Here is a 23,089-nt window from a genome sequence, read left to right as displayed (position 1 = left end):
GAGGCAGAGCAGGAAGAAAGGCAGTCAGAGCATGCAGGCAGCTGAGCTGAGCTCCACTGTGGACTGCAGTGATTCACTTGGCATGAGAGCCTGAGGTATTATGAGGAGAGATTGCCCTCTTGTGGTGCTATATTTTCCTCACAATTTTGTATTTATTTTACTTTCAAAGGTTAGTTTCTCCTAACAGACAAAAACACCTTACATGAGGACAACAGGACTCACATGAGTAAAATAATATAATAACATGATGATGACTCATTGATTGGTAAGTATGGTAAGTGGTGAATATTGCTTACATGTCATTTAAATTTTCTGTTTAAATGTGTACGATGTTTTGAAAAATATATCGAGATAGATACCAAATCAAATGTTATTTGTCATACGCGCCATATATATATATATATTCTCATTGTACCCTTAGTCACAACATTACAGAGATTAACTAAGTAAATACATGTGTTCATACAGTACTTTTCACTTTATAGTGCACTACCGGTCAAAAGTAGTGTACTTTATAGGTAATAGGGTGCCATTTGGGAAACACAGGCAAGTCGTGTGTACACTAGCTATGACTAACAGGAAGTGGCCATGAACACCACTGGGCAATGAAAAACAAACTCCATCACTGACATGCTGGGGCCGCCCAATAAGGTGTGGCCTGTAGATGGTATCACATGAGCATGCAACCAGGTAACCCATTAAGCCCCTCAGACCATCACTTGTGTTTCAGTAGCTGTCTGCACTTCGACAATGACACATACACGTCTATTGTGGATCTTTACCCTAACTGCCTCCCTCAATCTCTCAGGTAAGTCATTGGATACACCCGTCTCCTCACAGCACAATGGCACAGGTTAAGCCCTAGTCAGCCATATTCAAAGGGCACTTTATTCAGACTGGTTGCATTAACAGTACAGTGAGTATACAGTGAGTATACAGTGAGTATATAGATACAGAGAGAAAAGTCGCTAAAATATTTACTGCTATATTGATAGTAAATGTAGCAATTGTATAACAAGGGAACAACATTCCCACCTTTTCATTGTCAATAATTCCATTATGCCCATATTCTTGATGTTAATAAGTTAGAGACCACAAATCAACCAAATCCGCTGAACAGCACAGCAAATAGCACTATATTCAAAATACTGACTGAAGAAGAATTGTTCAGAGATTAAATTATTTAATCACTTTCTACTGTGTTTTTACAGTTTAAGTGATTTATTTTTTACTCAGGCACCCTCAACCCTTTCAAAACCTCCCACTACAACAGTCAAGAATCACTGATTCATAGTGATAAATCCTTAGCCAAGTCTCCTTCTCAAAGCGACTATTGGGAAACATCACTTTAGTAGTGTTAGTCAATTATGACACACCGGGTGCAGTATGGATGGAATGACAAGACAGAGATTATGGCATTATCTGGTAAACTCAAACTGATTGTGGTGGACATCGCCCATATGTCAAAACCTTGTGCTGTGGAAGTGTCTGGAAACGAGATGACCAATTTAATGACATAATTCCCAATGTTCCTCTATGGCCCAATCATGGCTCAATGGGCCAAGGTCAAGTACAAATCAAACAGGCCTGACAGAGTACAAGAAAGGGTAATGAGGAAAAACAAAAAAACATCTGTCCATGTGTCAGCCCTTGACAAACACTCTCTAACAAAACAGCACCTAGTATAATGATCATTAACGAGGGTCAAACAGCCCGTGTTCATCATGTACCTGAGGTATTCATACTGTAGTCTTATTAGACAATGTGTAAACATGAATGAAATGCATTGAATATAAGGAAAGCTGGGGTCATACTGCTGTAGTTCAAGGGTTAAAACACTGCTATGCTGCCATCGGACTGTTCCTTACCAATGGACCAGTCAATGCCTGAAAACAAGGTTCAGTTTATGACACGTTTAGAATAGAATGGAAACAGACAAATAGGGTCCATTCTTGAACTCTCTCTATCCCTCACGTTCTCTCCCCACAGTGAGTCATGGTCCTCTTGAAGGAGACTATGAGGTAGTCCGACCCATCAGACTACATACTCTGCGGAAAAGAGAAACCGAGGTACATTCGTCTCCTGTTCTTCCTTCCTGCACAGGAGCTGTTTTGCTGTGAAGTACTCTGTAGACATCAATGCCAACCTATTCTTTGTTAACAATTGTGTTTACTGCTTGTAACAAAGTGGTATAAGAGACCATGTTAATATACTGAGGAGAGATTATATCTATGGTATCAACTAATCCTAATCCTCTCTCTCAGTCATCCAGGCCAGAAATGTTGAAGTATGCAATGAGAGTGGGTGGGAGAGACATTGAGATGCATCTGGAGAAGAATAGGTATGTACTCTGGCAAAAGACTCCTATCTCATTCTCCAAAATGTTGACCTCTCACACAAGTAGGATTATCACATGCTTCTTCTTTCCCCTAAATAAGGAACGGCACTATGTGGAGAACTGTCTTTCCGCAGTCTTATCTTAGTTGCCATTTGTAGCCACACACTGCATCCTCAAATATATATTTTTTTAAAAACATGAATTTTGTTATCACCTCATGAATTCCTTTGAACATGTAGGTCAGTCTAAGGAAATGATGTAATAAATAACTTTAACAAAAAAATCCCCTCAGGGAATTACTCACGAAAGACTATAGTGAGACTTACTACACTGAGGATGGCACACCAGTCACCTCTACGCCTCAGGATATGGTAAGTGATTAGAACATACCCTTGATAGGTAGCCGTAGGCTGTTTATAAGTGTCTTGATTAATGCCCTTTAACCTCGCCTTCTACTTAATTCTCTTCTCCAGGATCACTGCTACTATCATGGCAGTATTGTGGATGACAGTGAGTCTACGGTCAGCATGAGCACCTGCGATGGACTCAGGCAGGCAGCACTACATTTCTATTAGTCCACAGTGAAACACTATTTCATCGCCTAAATCGATTGTATAATGTCTATTGTGTGTTTTTATTTTAGTGGATATTTCAGAACGGCCGCCCAAAGGTACCTGATTGAGCCCCTGTCAGGGGGGGATGATGGGGATCACGCAGTGCTAAAATACGAGGACCAGAGCTCCAAGCCTATGCTGTGTGGAGTCACTAATTCTACCTGGAACGAAGACTACCCTTTCATTGCTAGCAGGAGCCGTTCTCGAGCCTCAGTAAGACATCCAATCCATGAATACGCCTAAAATGTCCCTAGTTAAATACAGTCTGATATTCCCTAACAGGAAATGATGTGTTCTGATGAAGGCCAATGATGACCGAAACAACACCTTTTTAACTTTGCGTGAATGTAACATGGAGATTTTAGTGGTGAGCGAGCGTTGAGCCTTTTCAATGATGATCCCAATCCTTTTTTGGTTGCACCTCAACTCACGTTGGTTTTAGCGCCCTCCACTTCTAACCACAACGTTTTCCTGTTTACTAGGGTCAATCTATACTTCAACAGCAAAAATATGTTGAGCTTGTCCTCGTTGCAGACAACCGTGAGGTAAGAACTGACAATACACCAGAAACACAAGTGCCTCACCTCTACCCGAATCAACACAATAAACTTCAACATTTCATTCTTATCATTTATTTGGCCAATATTTTTGACCAAATAATATTTAGGAAAGCAACGTAATATCTATAAAATAATGTTAATAATCATATCTAATTGGTGAGCAATGCATCGTGACAGGGTGTCCGTTGTTCTCGCGTGCACACTAAAACATATCGCATCCATACCGTTTCAGTTCAAGAAGATGGAGAGTAATCGGGGAGAGCTGCGTAAGAGGATATTTGAAGTGGTTAACTTTGTCAACATGGTGAGTCAGTCACATGGTGATGCCAGCTTTACATACCTACGAGATCCCCTTACAGCACCGTGTCCCTGTTGGCCTGGTAACCGAATATCAAACACCTTCACATTTAATCCGTTTATCACCACAACTTTTTGATCTTCTGGCTCTGCTTGGACAGTACTTGTTTGCTTCTCTGCCTTATGAAGGTCATTCAACTCAAACCGCTCGATGTTTTCATTGCTTTCCAATGAACTGTAATGGTTTCCAGGACACCGATTAGACCTAGTTCTGCTAAACCACCCCTAATTGTTTTAATGGGAAAAGTTGAACCTAACCATGAAACAAATCTGTCTGCAGGTGTATAAGCCCCTCAACACCTTTATTGCCCTGGTTGGTCTGGAGGTGTGGTCAGACAGTGATAAGATATCAGTGACCGCCCCTGCTGGCGCCACCCTGGACGCCTTTACCACGTGGAGGAACAATGTCCTGGTCAAGACTAAGCCCCACGACAACGCACACCTCATCAGGTAGGCCATGACGTACACACCTTATTAGATAGGCCCCAACACAAACCTCATCAGGTAAGCCCCAACTCACACCTCATTGGGTAGGCCTGGACATACACACCTTATTAGATAGGCCCCAACACAAACCTCATCAGGTAAGCCCCAACTCACACCTCATTGGGTAGGCCTGGACATACACACGTCATCAGGTAGGCCACAACACAGATCTAATCAGGTAACTATAGGATTCAGCCAAAGAAATGGAATTGTTTGTCTAAATGTCCTCACCTCTATCTCTGACTGGTTTAAGTGTTTCATCTCTGTGAGTCACTCATGGTTGAATATAAGGTAAACAGTGAGTATAAAATAAGAGGCAGATATTCACTTTGGACATGAACGCAAGTCCTCCAATGTCTGCCAAACCATGAAATGTTTGGTTTGGGGACACTCTTTTCACACCACTTCGATACAGCTACGACCGGAAGTGATTTTCGTAGCAGGTTAGGTGATCATTTTTTGCTAACCCTAATTCTCCTAACATGCTACGAAAAAGGTAACTTCTGTTCGTAGCGGTATCGAAGTGGCGTAAAAATTGTTTTTCTCGTTTAGTGTGTGCTTGTCAGACACCTTTATAGGGTCAGCTGATGGTCACCTGATTAGGCCATCTTGGTTTGGAACATTGTTATTCTTGATAGACTCATATTGAAGAATTCATAACATGGGTATTTGACATCAGGATCATAATCTTCTTTACTCACCAAGTATATTATCCGCTACAAGACCATGGTGCTTGCCTACGGAGCTGTGAGGGGAACGGCACCTCAGTACCTCCAGGCTCTGATCAGGCCCTACACCCAAACAAGGGCACTGCGTTCATCCACCTCTGGCCTGCTCGCCTCCCTACCACTGAGGAAGTACAGTTCCCGCTCAGCCCAGTCAAAACTGTTCGCTGCTCTGGCCCCCCAATGGTGGAACAAACTCCCTCACGACGCCAGGACAGCGGAGTCAATCACCACCTTCCGGAGACACCTGAAACCCCACCTCTTTAAGGAATACCTAGGATAGGATAAAGTAATCCTTCTCACCCCCCCCCCCCCCTTAAAATATTTAGATGCACTATTGTAAAGTGGCTGTTCCACTGGATGTCATAAGGTGAATGCACCAATTTGTAAGTCGCTCTGGATAAGAGCGTCTGCTAAATGACTTAAATGTAAATGTAAATGTAAAGCAATAAGGCCTGAGGACGGATGGTATATGGCCAATATACCACGCCTTAAGGCTGTTCTATTGCTCGACACAATGCGGAGTGCCTGCACACAGCCCTAAGCCGTGGTATATTGGCCATATACCACAAACCCCCGAGGTGCCTAATTGCTATTATAAACTGGTTATCAACATAATTAGAACAGTTAAAAAATTCCAATAATTGTCATACCCATGGAATACGGTCTGATATACCACAGCTTTCAGCCAAGCAGCATTCAGGGCACGAACCACCCAGTACATAATTACACATACCCAGTCCACAGACATCATACAGATACAATATCAGTATTTTGGTGACTGAGGACAAAAGTTTGTGAACAAAAACAGCTGGCAATGTGTCTCTAATATTCAGTAGCTCATCCTGAGTAAAAGTAATCCCCATTCGTCGCAAATCCATGAGTAAACAAACAAAAACAACGAATAAATGGGCAGCACAAAAACACTGTGGCTGACATGAATACATACGTATGTGGGGTTGACATGTTTCTTGTTCCCTGTGTTTCAGTGGCATTGACTTTGAGGGATCGACGGTGGGTCTGGCCTTTATCGGGACTCTATGTTCAGGTCATTCTGCTGGGGTGGTGCAGGTAAAGTACATTCATTAGGTGTACATTTTGCCGACACAATAAGTTGCCATTATTTGAAATGTGGACGTAGGATCGTTTTTTGCTTGAGGAATTGAATAAGTAAAATGGGACAATGGAGAGGTTCTACCAAGTATTCAAAATGTGACATTTACAAAGCAGAAAGGGAGGAGATTGAATTGCAAGATTAATTTCTTTAGAAATAGTCGTGAGAAAAATGGCACGGTAATGATATGTATTTTTACGGTCCCATGTGGCTCAGTTGGTAGAGCATGGTTCTTGGGTTCAATTCCCACAGGAATACAAAAAAGTACAAAAAATATATGCACTCACTACTTTATGTCGCTCTGGATAAGAGCATCTACTAAATGACTCATGTGGAAAACATTTATGAAAAGTGTAATCATTAGCCCCAGAGAAGTCATTAAAGACTTCTCTGGGTCTAGTTAGGGACCATCAATAAATTACACAATGTAAATGGGACAATATTTTCATGTTGCACAACTTTAGTTGTCTCATTAAATGTTTTCAATATTTGTGTATGAATTTCTACAACTTATAGTTGGTTCGAGGTTTTTAAGTCATTGAAATTTGGAGCTATTGACATCATTTTTATTTCCCATGTACATTGTGTAATTTACTGATGATCCCTAAATAGCCCCATAGGGATATCGAATGTCATTGGGCATTGCGATCGGGTTGCACGCAGCTGCGCTATTAATTGATGATTATTTCGGTGCTGTGGGCTTTTGTGCAGGATTTAAACAAACCCAACCCAAGGGGGGAAAAGTTGCGTACCCTTTATTCTGTAACACACAATTTTTTCCCCTAATCTCAGTTTAGGACGAGACAGATTTTATGAGCAAAAGTATCCTATTTACACTTTGTAGTAAAGTTTGACAGTAGAATAAATGTTTCTGACTCATATCAAAGCCACTTAGGAATTTTCAAAAGGAGAAGTTGCTTTTTGCTATTTAACTATCTAATCAACCAACATGCAGAACAAGATGTCTAAATCAGAAAAAGGAAGCTCGATTAGATCTTAGCGCATTTTGATAGAATGAGACAGTGGCAGTCATTTTATATCAATTTAATCTCTAACCTATTCATCCAGGTTAGTTTCACTGATAGAACATGTCATCAAACACAGTCAATTCTATTTCATGTTAACTATTTACTTCCTTACAGGATCACAACCCCAGGGCCATAGCTGTGGGGGCCACATTGGCCCACGAGATGGGCCACAACCTGGGCATGAACCACGATGACTCCAGTGTCTGTGCTTGTTCTGGGAATAGCTGTGTAATGGCTGGGGCCCTCAGGTAAGGACTGTTATTATGAAAAGTTTCAAGATATATAATGTTGTGACTAGATTGGAATGCTGTCAATGATAAACCATATGATTAATTGCGGTTTTACAAGCAAGAGGGAACTTGTATTAAAGAATACTTACGGGCATTGTTTTCTCTGCTCATAACACACACAGAGCAGCCATACAGTACTGACCCCTTGGACAGCACAGTGGTTTGTGCTACAGTGGTTATATTGAAAGCCAGTAAATTACCTTATGGGTAACTTAACAGTTTTTCCTTTCAGCTGGGATATCCCAAAGTCATTCAGTAGCTGCAGTAGTTTGAGCTATGACCAGTTCCTGAATAATCGTAACCCTGAGTGCCTACTGAACAAGCCAGACTACCGAAATGTGGAATCGACCCCAGTGTGTGGGAATGGCTTTCTGGAGAGAGGAGAGGAGTGTGATTGTGGCTCCCTGGAGGTGAATTAACCTTCTCATTCTATTCCATCTACCCACCATTTAGATCAACAATGTAGCAATCAAATCAGACAAAAGTTTGTTCTCGTGGAGTTAATACAAGTATGTCAAGTGATTACATTAAATTTCTGGGAATAACATTTCAGATTTACGTGCATGGTCTTGCCTGTTTTCCTTAGCTAGGGGCAAAATGGAGAATGCCTTTAACAAGCACAGGCCTATCCTGATATATATATCCACCACCACCAGCCTTCGAAAAACATACATATTTACCCAGTTTGGGAATGTCTCTTCAAATGAGTACTAACATAGCAGTAATGCAATGATAAAATTCACTACATGATTCACATTTCCAGACATTGCAGTCTATACATTTCCACACATAGTACGATAGTCATGGCTATATGGTGATCTGGTAAAGGACATTTTGAAAGTAACAATCCATGAACATCTGTTTACATTCCAGTCAGAGGGAGTTACGTGTGCAGAGCAGTTCATTCACGTTAATCTGTCCAGACCTGTTAAGTCAGTCGGACAAGATACCATATTTTTGTGTAACTATCTTGCTAAACTACACCTCTCCTGCCAAGTCGTGTTTGTATCAGATGCTTGTAATTCCTATTCACAGCCTACTAGGGTATAATGTTTGTTTTAGTTAACGTGTCTTACTTCGGTATAATACTCTAGAGGTAAACATGGAGTGGGGGAAACCCCAAGTTATCTAGTTAAAGCCTACACATACGTAGTGGCTTGACTTTGAGACAACTTACACACTGGATGGACGTACTCTATGTTCTCCATTCCTTAATAACTTTCTGATCCCCCTCATAGCATCATCATAATGACATGTAGGATGTTGATGTTATAGGAGTGTGCAAACCCTTGCTGTAATGCCACCAGCTGCACACTGACCAAAGGCTCAGAGTGTGCTGCAGGAGAGTGCTGTGAAGACTGTAAGGTGAGACCCGACCACATAGCCACCATGCCTCTCCGTCTGCTCTAGACATCCGGATGTGTTCCTTTGATTCTTACAGCCCTCTCGGGAACATGCAGCAGACACGTAATAACTATGTCAAAGGCTTTTTAATACTCGAAGTGCATTTCACTTGCATTCCTTTATTTGATCAAACTTAAAAAGGAATGGAATTAGTGGAAGCAGAATATTTTCCATGTCATCACTTGAAAACAAATCCTCTTGAATGCGTATTTTGTTTAGAACTAGTCTGGCAAAAGCAACTCGCGGTGTACACGTGGATCTGCGCGTCAGCCAGGCTAAATTAATCTTCTATTTCGGCAATCGGAGTGGATTCAGAGTACAGATGCAGCTTCACATCTCCTTCACCAAGCTAATAGACTATACATTCTATACTCATGACTGTCGGGAGACTAACAAGCTAGTGATAGTGAACATAGCAACAACCACTCTCCACAGATCATGGCCTCGTCCACAGAGTGCAGAAGGAAACATGACGACTGTGACCTAGCGGAGTACTGCACAGGGAATTCAGCCGTCTGTCCTGAGGACGTCTTCTCTGTCAATGGGATCTCCTGTGACAGAGGGAGGGGCTACTGCCGCAACGGCCAGTGTCCACAGCATCATGACCAGTGTGTGAAAATGTATGGCCCATGTAAGTGTGAAAGCATTTCCCTTTCTCGTCATCACGGAGTCACCTCTCATCAGATCAGGTGATGGAGGTAGCTAGCTCTTCTGGTCTTTTTTTTTTTTAGATCAATTTTTTTGTCATGAAATGGTCAAGTCAAGTGTATTCTAATGCGAATGTTTAAAGTCTGGAAAAAATTAACTTTTGTTGTTGCAGCCTTTTTGACCCTTGGTGGTTCAGCCCAGAAGGGAAACACGAGCGTGGTCGTATCAGCAGATATTGCACCAATTTGATTCAAACTCTACTTACATGCTATTTAAATTTCACCAATTATAAAAATGCTTCTTCAATGCCGGATGTCATGCGCAACCATGCCCTGGTGTCTCTTGCTACATTTGCTGCTGTAACTAGCTGTTACTCGCTATGCTTACGGTTTCTGATATCCCACCACCACCCCAGCCTCCACCTGTGGGTTCTGTTTCTTCCATCGGGGTATCTGATATATATTGTGCTCACTGCCTGTAGTTATATTATCATCTTCATATGACGCTTCGCTCTGGCAGATACCCTGAAGGAGCAGCGCCCTAACGCCTAGACTATGCTTTGTAATATGTTCTAATAAATGGTTAAACGTACACTTGGGTGTTTTCTTGCTGAAATACTCTAATGCATTGTGTAACATTGGGTGTTATTCCCTCCTCAGCTGCTGAAAAGGCAACAACGTACTGCTATAACCAGAACACCAGAGGACTGTACTATGCCTACTGCAGACGGCCTTCACAGGACCAGTTCATCCCCTGCCAGAGCCAGTGAGGCCTAACGAGCAATACCATGTTATTTCAATAGGCTGCTTTTACTACTCAGATTGTGGTGTTGCTTATTTAAGCGGCATGCCACTGATATGACTCCCTCCTGTGGCTCTCCTCTGTAGAGATGTGCAGTGCGGGAAACTCTTCTGCAAGAACGGTAATGATGACCCCAACTATGGTCGCATGGTGAAATTCTCCGACTGCAAAGCCACATTCTACGGTGATCACACCAGTGACTTTGGACAGGTGAACACGGGGACCAAGTGTAATGATGGGAAGGTAAGGTTACTTTTGTCTGTTGCTACTGGGGCTACCTCTAGTTTTTAGAAATGAAATCAAATTGAATGTGTACCTTGTTATTTTCTCATTTATTCTTGTGCCCATTCCTGTCTTCTATTCTAAGGTGTGCAGCGAGAACGAGTGTGTGGATCTCGAGACGGCCTACGGACCCAAAGCCACCAACTGCTCAGCACGGTGCAAAGGACATGCTGTGAGTACAGCACCCCCTGTCTCTGGTTTGGTATTTGTGAGCTCAGGAAGAAACACTGCTAATAAGGAGCATAGGCCATTGACAAATGTTCTCCATCTCATTCGGTTTGAGGCAAGATTTTCCAGGCCTCACCAGTTGAGGCTGCTTTTTGTCATCTCTGCTTGGACGTCTCTCCTCCAAGTGTTTCTTGGTTGCGCTTTCTTTTTGGTGAAAAAGCCAAACTAATTTTGAATTACATACCTACTGTAGGAAAAGGATAATATTTTCTTTCTAATGATGTCAATTTTTAAATTCTCAACTCCAAATATTGAGCAAATTACTCATTGGAGCCAATTGCACTGTCTGGATTATTTGACATAGGCTTTGAAAGCGCAACCATTACGGCAATTTGCTGCTGGTAAGCTTTCTTGACTTGGACATACATTTTTGCCAACACATGGCTAACCTTTGTTTAACCAGCTAAACAGCTGCTCTTAGCAAAAATGTGTTTGGGGTTACCTTTCATGCTGATAGGCTGTTAGAATTTACACTTCCTCTAAAAAAAAAATGTATGTGGGAAGGTCAAAATAACAAAACTATCTACCAAATCTATTCATTTTAAAATGTTGATTACTTCGTCTTTACATTATCATTCACCTTTTTGTTAATGTATTATGGTGTTGCCGGCTTGCCTGGGAGGGGGTTCCCTAGGCAAGTAAAGGTTGAAGACCCCTGCCTTTATTATAATGTATGCATTTCTGTGTTGTGACACCGCAGGTGTGTAATCACAGAATGGAGTGCCAGTGTGACCCTGGATGGTCACTTCCAGGCTGTGATACAAAGGATGGAAGCTTCACGGGCCTCTCCAGAGGTAGGCCCCTAAAGACATAAATCAGAAAATCGTGTTAAAAAAAAAAGTTTCAATTGATACAAGGGATAAGCCTTTACTTTATTTACATGTTACTCCAATATTGCTAGAGTAATTTATGTTACTACAGGAATTTGAGCATCTTTATGTATAGTTTTGCCAATAGGTTTGGTCTGTGTTTTCATTGTATTCAACTTCTGTATAGACCTTTCCTTAACCTTGCCAACCTCTCTGTGTGATTGTAGAAGGAGTGATTGGCATTGCGGTGACAGTCCCTCTGCTGCTTCTGGCTGCTATTGCTGGGGCAGTGGCTGTGTTCCTAAAGAAGCGACGACAGTCCCCCACTCTGCCTAGGTTAGTCCACCACGCGGGGCATATATAAACATTCACTGCCAAGAGAATTCTTTGATACATTAAGATGTACTCAATTGTCAGGTCTCCATTGTAAAATATGTATTCTGACATCATTGGGACTTCCTGGATAAAAATACAAATCTGTCTGCTCATCCACCAGCCACCATACCCAGAAGAAAAGCCATGACGTGGACAACCACATCCATAAACTGCCAATTCCCAGCCAAAATAAAGCTATGCCACAGCAGGTAATGAAATACCTTTTAATTTATATCATCTCAATGTTGGTCTTCGTTGATACGGTTCTTGTGTCCGTGCACTGTTGCCTATTTATGAATAGCTTTACTATTTCCAGCCCAAGCGACCAAAAGTAGCTCCGCCCCCACCCCCTCCAGCTGCTAACCAATCACAAGTCCCGGTCTATGACTTCAGGGCCGCACGACAGGTAAGAGACTATTAGCATAATTTTAGATATTACAATGGCACATAGGTGAATTAATCCATTTAGATATTAATGGGAATAACATTTAGTATTAAGTAAATATTTCTCTCTCAGGCTCTGAGACCACCACCACCACGTGTCTGATGTCAACATCTAAAGGAGAAGAGTGGAAACATGAGGATCTCAACCCTTACCAAGACCTCAAATGCAGGGCCACAACTGCTAGGCCAGCCAGTGCACAGTCAGTCCAGAGACTTCACTTCTTTGGGATAATTTGACAGAACCCTAGACTAGAGACAAGTTGGCTCTGCCACCACTTCTGAAAAAGCCTGGTCCCAGATCTCTTTGTTCTCTGGCCAACTCCATTGCTCAGTGTTTGGCATGACAACGAGTGACAAGGAATTGGCATGATGGCACAAACAGACTGGCACTCAGGCTACCTATGAAGCCCAAGGAATGTGTTTGTGCCAATGATGTGCATGATGGGTAAACTCAGTATAGTCACAAATATGGAATGGACTGAGGAGTCCTCTTTACGAGGAACGTCTTAAAAAATGACACTTTTTAGTATTAATTTTATACCTGTCATTTATTTGTCACTGCCATGTCAGGGAGTGAGTGTTCAGTATGTGATAATATGCCATTTATTTTCGTACTATTACATTTATCAATGGTGACTGTATAGTCCTGACTTTGACTGAGTACTGAGTCTAAAGTAAATATTTTGTATTAATTCAAAGATTTCCTGAGCACAGCCATTGCTGACTAAAGTTCAGTATAAAAAAAAAAATACACATGCTCAATACTGATAAAGTAACTCAATTTTAGATTTAGGAATTCTAGTGAGCAAGAATTTACAGTTTTTTAAAATATTTTTTTATGGAACATTCTTAAATGCTGCACAACTAACTGCAACTCTGCAGCCACAGTCTGACTGAGAATACAACTGCAAAACTATCCAGACCCCTTGGATTTTGGCAATCAACACAAAATACACGGTCAAAGTCAAGTATTTTTTAAGATGAATAAAAATGTAACTAAAATAGTCGTTGCACAAGTATTCAGCTCCCTGAGTCACTACATGGTAGAAACACCTTTGGCATAGATTACAGCTGTCAGTCTTCTTGGGGAAGTCTAAGATATTTACACACCTGGATGACTGTATCTGGGTGATTTAATACATAATCCACAGTATTATATTAACCATGTTTTAAAAGACTTATTCAATGTCTGGTAGATTGGTAACTAACAAATCAATCACTGCCCTTCTTTAAAGCTTTCCAAAAGCTCCCTGGTCTCTGTAGTTGAATCTGTGCTTGAAACTCAATACTTGACTGAGGGACCTGAAAATGTATGTATGGGGGACTGAGGAAGGGTTAGTCATTCCAAAATCATGTTAAGCCTAAATGTATTCCTGAACTAATTTAGGCTTGACTAAACAAAGGGGCTGAATACTTATGCAACAATATATTTAGTACGGAATGTATTAAAAGAAAATGAAGTGAAATCCAAGGGTTCTGAATACTTTTGCAAGGCACTGTATCTGTGTGTGAACATGTCTGATTTGCTATTACAGTATACCATTACTTGAACAGCCTTTTCTGTAACCACAATCTCTCTCCCGGATTGTAAAAATATGCCACCTGATTAACATGTCAGGCATAAAATGTTTTTATTTTTGACACGACTGTCCTGCTTATGTCGAACTTTGACATTTATAAACAACTATTCGGCGCGCAACATTTTAGACACTGAAGTCTACCAGAGGACATGCATCCACCCATTCAACCAGACGTGTAGAGAATAGATTAGCAACATGTAGTATAATTCAGATCAAGAGATACCTAGAATGTAGGCCTAACACGAGCAACTGAAGCAAGAAGGTATCTGGCACACTGTCCTCAAACCTGCAGAGCTAAAAACTCCAGACAGCCACAACAGGGAAAACAAGAAACATTTCATTTAAATTTTATTTTTTTAAGTGATACATCTACATAGATTTCATGGCCTCGCATGACAAGCACTGGACTTATTTTTCCTCACCCTTTTTTTACAGCTATTAAGAGACTTTAAATTACAAATATTTTTGTACATTCGAGATATGTTTAGAAACTGGCAAGAGGTGAGAAATACGGCCCTCCTACGGGGCCTGTACATCCCCTAACTCGGAGCACAATACAGGGAAGAGAAACAAATCACATTTAAATACAAAACAAAAGTATCTGGGCCGTGACACAACTCAGATAAACCTGACCCATGTCGAGCTGAAACAGGCGCCAAGATCTCTCCATGACCACTGCTGAACACAAGAAAAGGGACATTCTGATTTCCCTTCTCCTCACCAGTCACACACAGGTGTTGGCGTGTGTTTTGGTAGTGGCATGGCACATTGAATGCAACTCGTTTAAAAGCCTTACAATATATATTATAAAAGGGAAAATTCACATGAGAATAAAAATCTTAAAAGCTCTTCTTGAATGATAAAACACAATAGAATAACTACATGTGGCGCGACGGGAGGAGTGTCAGACAAGCAGTTGTAGCCCCCAAAAATCTAGGGCTAAAACTAAGCACCGGTTCATTAAGTCACAAGTCCTAAAGAATCAAGTCAAACCTTAAAGGGTTGAGAGCGGGTGTTATAAAAGTAGTGTCAGTTCCTGCCATGGAGGGTCAGTTCCTGCCATGGAGGAACAATTACTATGTATATGTTAAGACCATATAATACTCACAATCAAATTAATTCAGAAGAACCATCAGACATTACTACATGATCAATGTAGAGACACTGTAGGTCCACAGCTTTGATTCTACCACAGATAGTGAAAACTGTCATAGGGGGAGATAACTCATAGGATGGACAAAGAGCCACTAAAGAGAATGGAAATTCAGATAACATCAATCTTCACAGCGTCTCACTGGATGACTCAATCCACTCCTCTTCAGGGTACTGCTTTCCTCAAACTGCTAGCAACTAAAACATTGAATTGGAGCCAATTGAGGCCAGCTTTCCCTTACGTTTCCAACATTGGAGTCATTTGAACGCATCTGCATCAAATCAACAGTAGATGGAGACATTGACATAGCGTTTGTCAAGAAACGCCCCAAATATTTCCTTTATGTAGCGTTGACAAGGAAAGCAATATGAAATCAAACTAAGCGTCATTATTATTTCAACAGAGAAATTTGTATCTTAAAACATAAAATAATGAACACGAAGAAGTTTCAGTTCATTTTAGGGACATATCTGTGGCGTTACCATTTGCTCCATGGGAAAGATTTCTCCACCATCTTGTCACGGAGGTCATTGAGAAGACGACCCCACTGGTTGTTCTTCCCTTGTGTTTAGTATGTTTCTTCACCAAGAGGACTTTCTTCCTTCCACATTCAGCACATCACTCAACAATAGTAGGCCGCTCCCCGCTCAATGTCCCAGAAAAGCTAACCAAATGGGGGCACCACACACCCAAGGTACTGGTGGCTGTCTTCAATACATACTGTCGGCCTATATCCCTTTTGAATCAAACTTAGCCTTTGCAGAATATCCACACAGAATGTACAAAACATTAAGAACACCTGCTCTTTCCATTACATAAACTGACCAGGTGAATGCCATGATCCCTTATTGACGTCACTTGTAAATCCACTTCAAATTAGTGTAGATGAAGGGGAGGAGACAGGTTAAAGGAGGATTTTTAAGCCTCGAGACAACGGAGACATGGATTGAACAGAGTATGGTAATATAGGTGCCAAGCGCACCGGCTTGAGTGGGTCAAGAACTGCAACACTGATGGGTTTATTATGCTCAACTGTTTCCCATGTGTATCAACAATGATCCACCACCCAAAGGACATCCAGCTAACTTGACACAACTGTGGGAAGCATTGGGGTCAACATGGGCCTGCATCCCTGTGGAACGCTTTCAACACCTTGTAGAGTCCATGCCCCGACGAATTGATGCTGCTTTGAGGGCAAAAGGGGGTGCAACTCGATATTAGGAAGGTGTTCCTAATGTTTTGTACACACAGTGTATGTATTATATAAACCCCCCCCAACTGACCTCAGTTAAACACACTGTTAGTAACGGTTGGTTAGTGACAGCTTGCAAACAACAACTATCAAAACACTATTTAGAACACCTAGCACTAGAAAAACTAATCACCGCCCATTGATACATCGCATCAATGATCGTAGCAAACTAGGATCAATTCTGTCATGGTCTTTTTTTCCCATTCTTTGACATTATCATTTGGAAATTCTGTGCAGTTTCTCAAGGATTGACTAAAGGCTGTCAAATTAAATCCTGTTTAACCTAACGATAAAATATAGGAGCAACAAGTTGACCCAAAGCAGCATAAATAGCATTCAGTGGTTTCAAGGTTTTTACCAAAGAAATTGGACGAAAGAACAAAACAGTTCTACTGAACTTCTGCTGGAGGTATAAAATAATCTTCTGCAATGGTGTCAAATCGTTCCCTTCATTATTTCTCTCTACTTAACACATTTTTTTTTTTAAATGGACAACATGTATATCTGTAGATTCAGTCAACCTTCCCTTGCAAAGCACATAAAATAACAGTATTAACACTTGCATTGACTAATAAAGGATAAGGTCTCCTTTACTAGCTACCTCAATCCTCAACTCAAATTTACAAAATGGTCTTTATCTTTGACATTTACCATAGTTATATGCTTATTTGAACATCTTAGAAATGTATGTGTTCATTCAATTGTAGCATTACATAATATACCTAATATTATTCAATTAATAAATAAAATGGTTTTTTGTTTATTTTCATGGTTGTACTCTGTGGTGGCTGAAACCATTCTCCCAGTGTGGTGGTGTCTTCCCTACCTACATGTCCTGTGCTTGTCCAACTATAGGCCAGCTGGGTGAAGAGTCACAATGGGACAGAGAGAGAGATAGAGAGATAGAGAGATAGAGAGATAGAGAGATAGAGAGAGAGAATGAGGGAGATAGAAAACAGAGAGCGAGAGAAGATAGTTTTGGTGTATGAGACAGGGCCATGGCCTGTGTCTGGTGAGGATGAGAGGGGGGTCACTCTCCGGGCCTAGTCTGTGCCATTCTTGGGGGCATTTGGGTTGACCGGCTGCTGGCCATCCTTGCGTGGAGGCATCCTCTCGTTGACTTTGTCCAGGCTCTGCGCCTCCGCAAAGTCCTTGATCTTCCTCGTGGGAGAGAAGCCTTGAATAGCTGGAAGGAAGAGGAGAGGGGGAAATTAGAAATCAAAGGAAATAATGGTTTGAATGCTTCAACTTGAAATGTTTGTGAAAGATATTTAGCCATCTCTTTTAAGGATCTGCAATAAGGATCTTCAGGTAAAAACTGCAAAAATTAACCTGTGTTTTGCCTTTATTGTATGTCCTTAGTAAACTCCAGGTCCTTATGCTTACAAATGCAAGTAATAGCTGACCGTCCTTAGACAAACAGTGCAGACATACAACAGCTGTACGTACGGTGAATACACAGTCCTAGTACTGTTGACAAAACCACAGAACAAGCTACAGTACAACACCTCACAGTGAATGTGGGACTTACTGTAAAATTCCAAGTGCCAAGTAAAAACCACAAAGAAAACATGGGCAAACGAGAGATATACTGTAAGTAACTATTCAACAACAACAACAAAATCAGTAAGGCAAACATTTAGAATAAGAGGAAAATATGGACATTTTACAGTTGACAATAGGAGAATGTGATCAATGACACTGCACTCATAGAAAACAGATCTGCAATTTTAAATAACATCTTAAGTTAGTTGGTTTGTTAATGAGAAATGTATCATAGCAAGGCAAACATTAGTTGTGGTTGAAGGTGCACTACGCAGAAATCTGAAATTGCTAAAATTCTAATAGTCGCCTAATTTCCGTTTGGTGGCAAAACAAGCAAGTATATTGTAGAGAATCATTGTACCATCTGAACTGTTGTGAAATATCTCTTCCATAAACAAAAATATAGTATTTTCAGCTAATGTACAAAACCGAAGGTAAAAAACGCAAAAAAAATAATAATCTGGAAGCCTAGATATAAGTCACCTAGAACAGATCTACCGCTTCTTAGACTTGCTTTCAATGACAGATCCATAACTCACATTTTTATGTGAATTTGGTCAACTTGCCCAAAAAGTTACATATTGCAGCTTTAATAGGTGGCTATAAATCAGGGGTCTCCCCAATCCGGCCCGCGGGTGGTTTGAGTAAAAGAATGACAATAATTTAACTACATTCATACAGTTTCTTGACCATGTCCAGCTCACTAATAATCACCTAAATGAAAGTCAGACAGTCAGGGAGCATAGGAAATTCTAAAATCCATGGCTAGAGTACTTTCTTCAGAACATTTTGACAGAGAGGAAATAAACTTTCAGTGCGGCCCTCCGGAACCTCGTTGAAGACCGAATGTGGGCCCCGGGCCAAGATGAGCTTGACACCCCTGCTATTAAACATGCTCTAACATCAACAAAATATATTTGGACAGAAACCAAAACTACCTATTACTACTCCAAATGTGTATGCGATCAAAGAGTGTATCTGAATGCTAGAACAGTAACATGCCAACAGAAGCAGACGGTGACAGAGTAGCAACAGCCAAGCAGCGTAACAGGATTAGACCCTGAATATATCCCTGGATAGCCAGGAGGAGGAAGGAGGTGCTCCCTAGGCTAGCAGAGTCTTAGCTGGCTTTGCTCAGGGACGAGCTGCCTGCAGCAGTGGCAAGGAATCTAGCTCCCACCCATGTGACCTCTGCCTACAGCTGTTTGTTAACAAGTCTCTGTTTCTCAACATGTCACTGTTAGGCCAAATGCCCGACTCTCTGTATCGGTATCTATATCTGTGAAGACTGTGTTTAGGCTTTACCCTTATGTTATCAATGGTCAACATAGTGTAATTAGGACCCAGGAACAATGTAACTATACAGTGCCTGTTGAGGTTCAAGCTAAAGTCCTTCCTACCAAATGGAGTGCCCACTGCATTTGAGTCCTATCATGCATGTACAGTAGTAGCAGGAACTGGTAATGCAAGAGCAGCAATTTTGCAAAGTGAAGTACACCAATCCATGGCAAAACTCACAAATCACACACACACACACACACACACACAGTGAATGTACAACAATAACAAAATGAACATTTAAAAAGGGACAACAGGGGTGCATAAAGAATGAGGGCCCTGTTGGAAGGGTTAAAAGTAACAACACACTGAGGGAGGGATCCGGGGACCGCTTGCGTACCTTTTGCCTCCGCTGCCTCAGCGGCGGCTATGTAAATGTGAGTAGTGGTGAGAGGAGAAAAGTGAGTCATCAATGCAGAGAACCAGAGATCATCAACCACAGAACAGACAGTCCGAATCATCCAAACAACCAATCATAGATGAGAGACCCCCCCATTATCAACATCACGATCAGAGAAAACACAGGCAGGCAGGAGAAAAACATCCCTGACAAACATAGGCGATATAATAATAATTCTAATAATATAGAATTAGGTTGCTGCTTACAGTGTATTCGGAAAGTATTCAGACCCCTTGACTTTTTCCACATTTTTCCCCCCTCATCAATCTATACACGCAATATCCCATAATGACAAAGCAAAAACAAGTTTTTAGAAAATTTAGCAAAAAACAAAATGATATATTACATTCACAGAAGTATTCAGACCCTTTACTCTGTACTTTGTTGAAGCACCTTTGGCAGCGATTACAGCCAAGTCTTCTTGAGTATGACGCTGCAAGCTTGGCACACCTGTATTTGGTGCGTTTTTCCAATTCTTCTCTGCAGATCCTCTCAAGCTCTGTCAGGTGTTTGATTGGGTTCAAGTCTGGGTTCTGGCTGGGCAATTCAGAGATATGTCCCAAAGCCACCCCTGCGTAGTCTTGGCTGTGTGCTTTGGGTCATTGTCCTGTTGGAAGGTGAACCTTCGCCCCAGTCTGAGGCCCTGAGCACTCTAGAGCAGGTTTTCATCAAGGATCTCTCTGTACTTTGCTCCGTATATATTTTCCTTGATCCTGACGAGTTTCTCAGTCCCTGTGGCTGAAACACATCCCCACAGCATGATGCTGTCACCATCATGCTTCACTGTAGGGATGGTGCCAGGTGTCCTAAAGACGTGACGCTTGGCATTCAGGCCAATCTTGGTTTCATCAGACCAGAGAATTTTGTTTCTCATGGTCTGAGAGTCTTTAGGTGCCCTTTGGCTAACTCTAAGCGGGCTGTCATGTGCCTTTTACTGAGTAGTGGCTTCCATCTGGCCACTCTACCATAAAGACCTGATTGGTGGAGTTCTGCAGAGATGGTTGTCCCTCTGAAAGGTTCTCCCATCTCCACAGAGGAACTCTGGAGCTCTGTCAGAGTGACCATTGGGTTCTTGATCACCTCCCTGACCAAAGCCCTTCTCCCCTGATTCCTCAGTTTGGCCGAGCATGCAAGCTCTAGGAAGAGTCTCGGTGGTTCCAAATTTCTTCCATTTAAGAATGATGGAGGCCACTGTCCCCTTGGGGACCTTCAATTCTTCAGACATTTTTGGGAACCCTTCCCCAGATCTGTGCCTCAACACAATCCTGTCTCTTGAGCTCTACGCACAATTCCTTTGACCTCTGGCATGCACTGTCAACTGTAGGACCTTATATAGACAGGTGTGTGCCTGTCCAATCAATTGAAATTTACCACAGATGGACTCCAATCAAGTTGAAAAAAACTTCAAGGATGATCAATGGAAACAGGATGCACCTGAGATCAATTTAAAATCTCATTGCAAAGTGTCTGAATACTTGTGTAATTAACATATTTATTTGTATAATTTTTTTATACATTTGCAAAAATTTCAAAAAACCTGTTTTCACTTTGTCATTATGGGGTACTGTTCGAGGAAACATTTTTTTAAATCAATTTTAGAATTAGGCTTTAACGTAACAATAAGTGGAAAAAGTCAAGGGGTCTGAATACTTTCCAAATGCACTGTGTATAGTGGTGGAAAAAGTACCAATTTTCATACTTGAGAAAGACACTTTCATAAAAAATTACTCAAGTAAAAGTCACCTGGGTAAATCACTACTTGAGTAAAGTCTAAAAGTATTTGGTTTTAAATATACTTAATTATCAAAAGTAAATATAATTGATAAAATGTATAAATCATTTCAAATTCCTTATATTAAGCAAAACAGAAGGCACAATTTTCTTTTTTTCCTTCTTTTTTACAGATAGCTAGGGGCACACTCCAACACTCAGACATAATTTACAAACACAGCATTTGTGTTTAGTGAGTCCGCCAGATGAGAGGCAGTAGGGACGACCAGGGATGTTCTCTTGACAAGTGTGTGAATTAAACCATTTTCCTGTCCTGCTAATCATTCAAAACCTATCGAGTCATTTTAGGTGTCAGGGAAACTATATGGAGTAAAAAGTATGTTATTTTCTTTAGGAGTGTAGTGAGGTAAACGTTGTAAAAAATAAATAGTAAAGTAATGTACAGATACCAAAAAAAAACTACTTAAAGTCGTACTTTACACCACTGACTGTATAGCTCTGTTTCACTGTATGTACAAGTGGGTAACCTGTACAGGTGTGAAATGGAAATGTTTATCTTGCATATCCCACTCCCCCTGAGACATCCTCGGAGATTGGGGTCACGGCCAGGGATCAGACATTATTGACGGCGATCCTGGAGCAATAAGGGCTAATTGCCTTGCTCAAGTGCAGAATGAGATTTTTCCTTGTCGGCTCTGGGATTCAATCCAGCAACCTTTCGGTTACTGGCCCAACGCTCCTAACCGCCAGGCTACCTGCCGCATCTACACACGTTATAAATGCTTCTAAAGGCTACTTACAGAGAGACCGTACAATTTAAATACACCTCAAACTCTTTTAAGTGTGATAAAATCATCTGCATCCTTTATGGCACTTTATTCCTTTAGAGCCCATAGGGCTCTGGTCAAAAGAAGTCCACTATCGGGAATAGAGTGTAATTAAGGACACACCTAGAGTGAGAGATGCCTGCTGGAGTCCTTAAGATGGTGCTTTCTGGCGTTAAAGAGCCATTGGGGCTTAGATGTGGGCGGACAAAGAGATGAGGGGGATTTTGCTGCGCAGTGAGCACACACACACACAGGCCTTTATATAGGGTTATTCTGGATCTTGTTATGGGAACCAAATCAATTGATGAAGTCTGCTGGGAGGAGAAGGGAACTGATTTCCTGTGAAGTCAATAAAGGCAGCTCACTACGTCTCACATTGTCATAATGAAGTGTGTTTAGGCTCAGTTTTCAAAAGGATGTGATGAAGACCGATGAGAACTGTGGTGAGATGACAGATTTAATCTTTCTATTTGAGTTGTTCTTAATGAGGTGCTTTGTTACTGGTGTCACTCACAGAATAACTGGTGGTGAATCTAGCTATAAGACCATCTTTCATTTGTTATAGTCATACAGGCATCGGGTAGCCTAGCGGATAGAGCAGGGGGGGCAAAGTACAGCCCGCCGGGCACCGCAACCCGGCCCGCAAGACATCCCTTTTTCCCGCCCTAATTTCGTGGTATCTAATTGGTAGTTACAGGCTTGTCCCATCGCTGCAACTCTTGGGAGAGGCGAAGGTCGAGAGCGGTGCGTCCTCTGAAAC

General features: G+C 41.4%; 2 protein-coding genes across 8 annotated transcripts in view; one reads left to right on the top strand and one right to left on the bottom strand.

Moving 5' to 3' along the window:
• Positions 1–643: 643 nt before the first annotated feature.
• Positions 644–14,144, top strand: LOC118393416 (zinc metalloproteinase-disintegrin-like brevilysin H2a). Its single transcript, XM_035786063.2, has 22 exons — positions 644–808; positions 1,990–2,069; positions 2,265–2,341; positions 2,631–2,709; positions 2,812–2,888; positions 2,982–3,165; positions 3,435–3,497; positions 3,745–3,816; positions 4,150–4,319; positions 6,070–6,151; positions 7,337–7,470; positions 7,745–7,922; positions 8,788–8,877; positions 9,352–9,547; positions 10,224–10,329; positions 10,452–10,608; positions 10,733–10,819; positions 11,576–11,669; positions 11,912–12,020; positions 12,181–12,268; positions 12,376–12,465; positions 12,577–14,144. Exons 1-22 carry the CDS (start codon positions 751–753, stop codon positions 12,604–12,606), a joined length of 2,301 nt encoding a protein of 766 aa, XP_035641956.1. The 5' UTR covers positions 644–750; the 3' UTR covers positions 12,607–14,144.
• A 270-nt stretch (positions 14,145–14,414) lies between these two features.
• LOC118393418 (serine/threonine-protein phosphatase 2B catalytic subunit gamma isoform-like) overlaps positions 14,415–23,089 on the bottom strand; it is a 75,791-nt gene continuing 67,116 nt past the window's right edge. For 2 of the 7 annotated variants that reach the window (XM_035786067.2, XM_035786066.2), the window contains exons 13-14: positions 19,712–19,738; positions 17,396–17,674 (exon numbers count right to left, since the gene is read on the bottom strand). In XM_035786067.2, coding sequence (XP_035641960.1) covers positions 17,532–17,674; positions 19,712–19,738 — 170 coding nt within the window. In that variant the 3' untranslated portion in view covers positions 17,396–17,531. Of the gene's footprint in view, positions 17,675–19,711; positions 19,739–23,089 lie in introns of all 7 variants that reach the window. The other 5 variants (XM_035786065.2, XM_035786064.2, XM_035786071.2 and 2 more) reach the window with 3 other exon arrangements.

The sequence above is a fragment of the Oncorhynchus keta genome, chromosome 14 (genome assembly GCF_023373465.1).
Source record: "Oncorhynchus keta strain PuntledgeMale-10-30-2019 chromosome 14, Oket_V2, whole genome shotgun sequence".
NCBI lineage: Eukaryota > Metazoa > Chordata > Actinopteri > Salmoniformes > Salmonidae > Oncorhynchus > Oncorhynchus keta.
The sequence above is the reverse complement of the archived record's forward strand: the minus strand, read 5'-3'. Positions and strand labels throughout refer to the sequence as shown.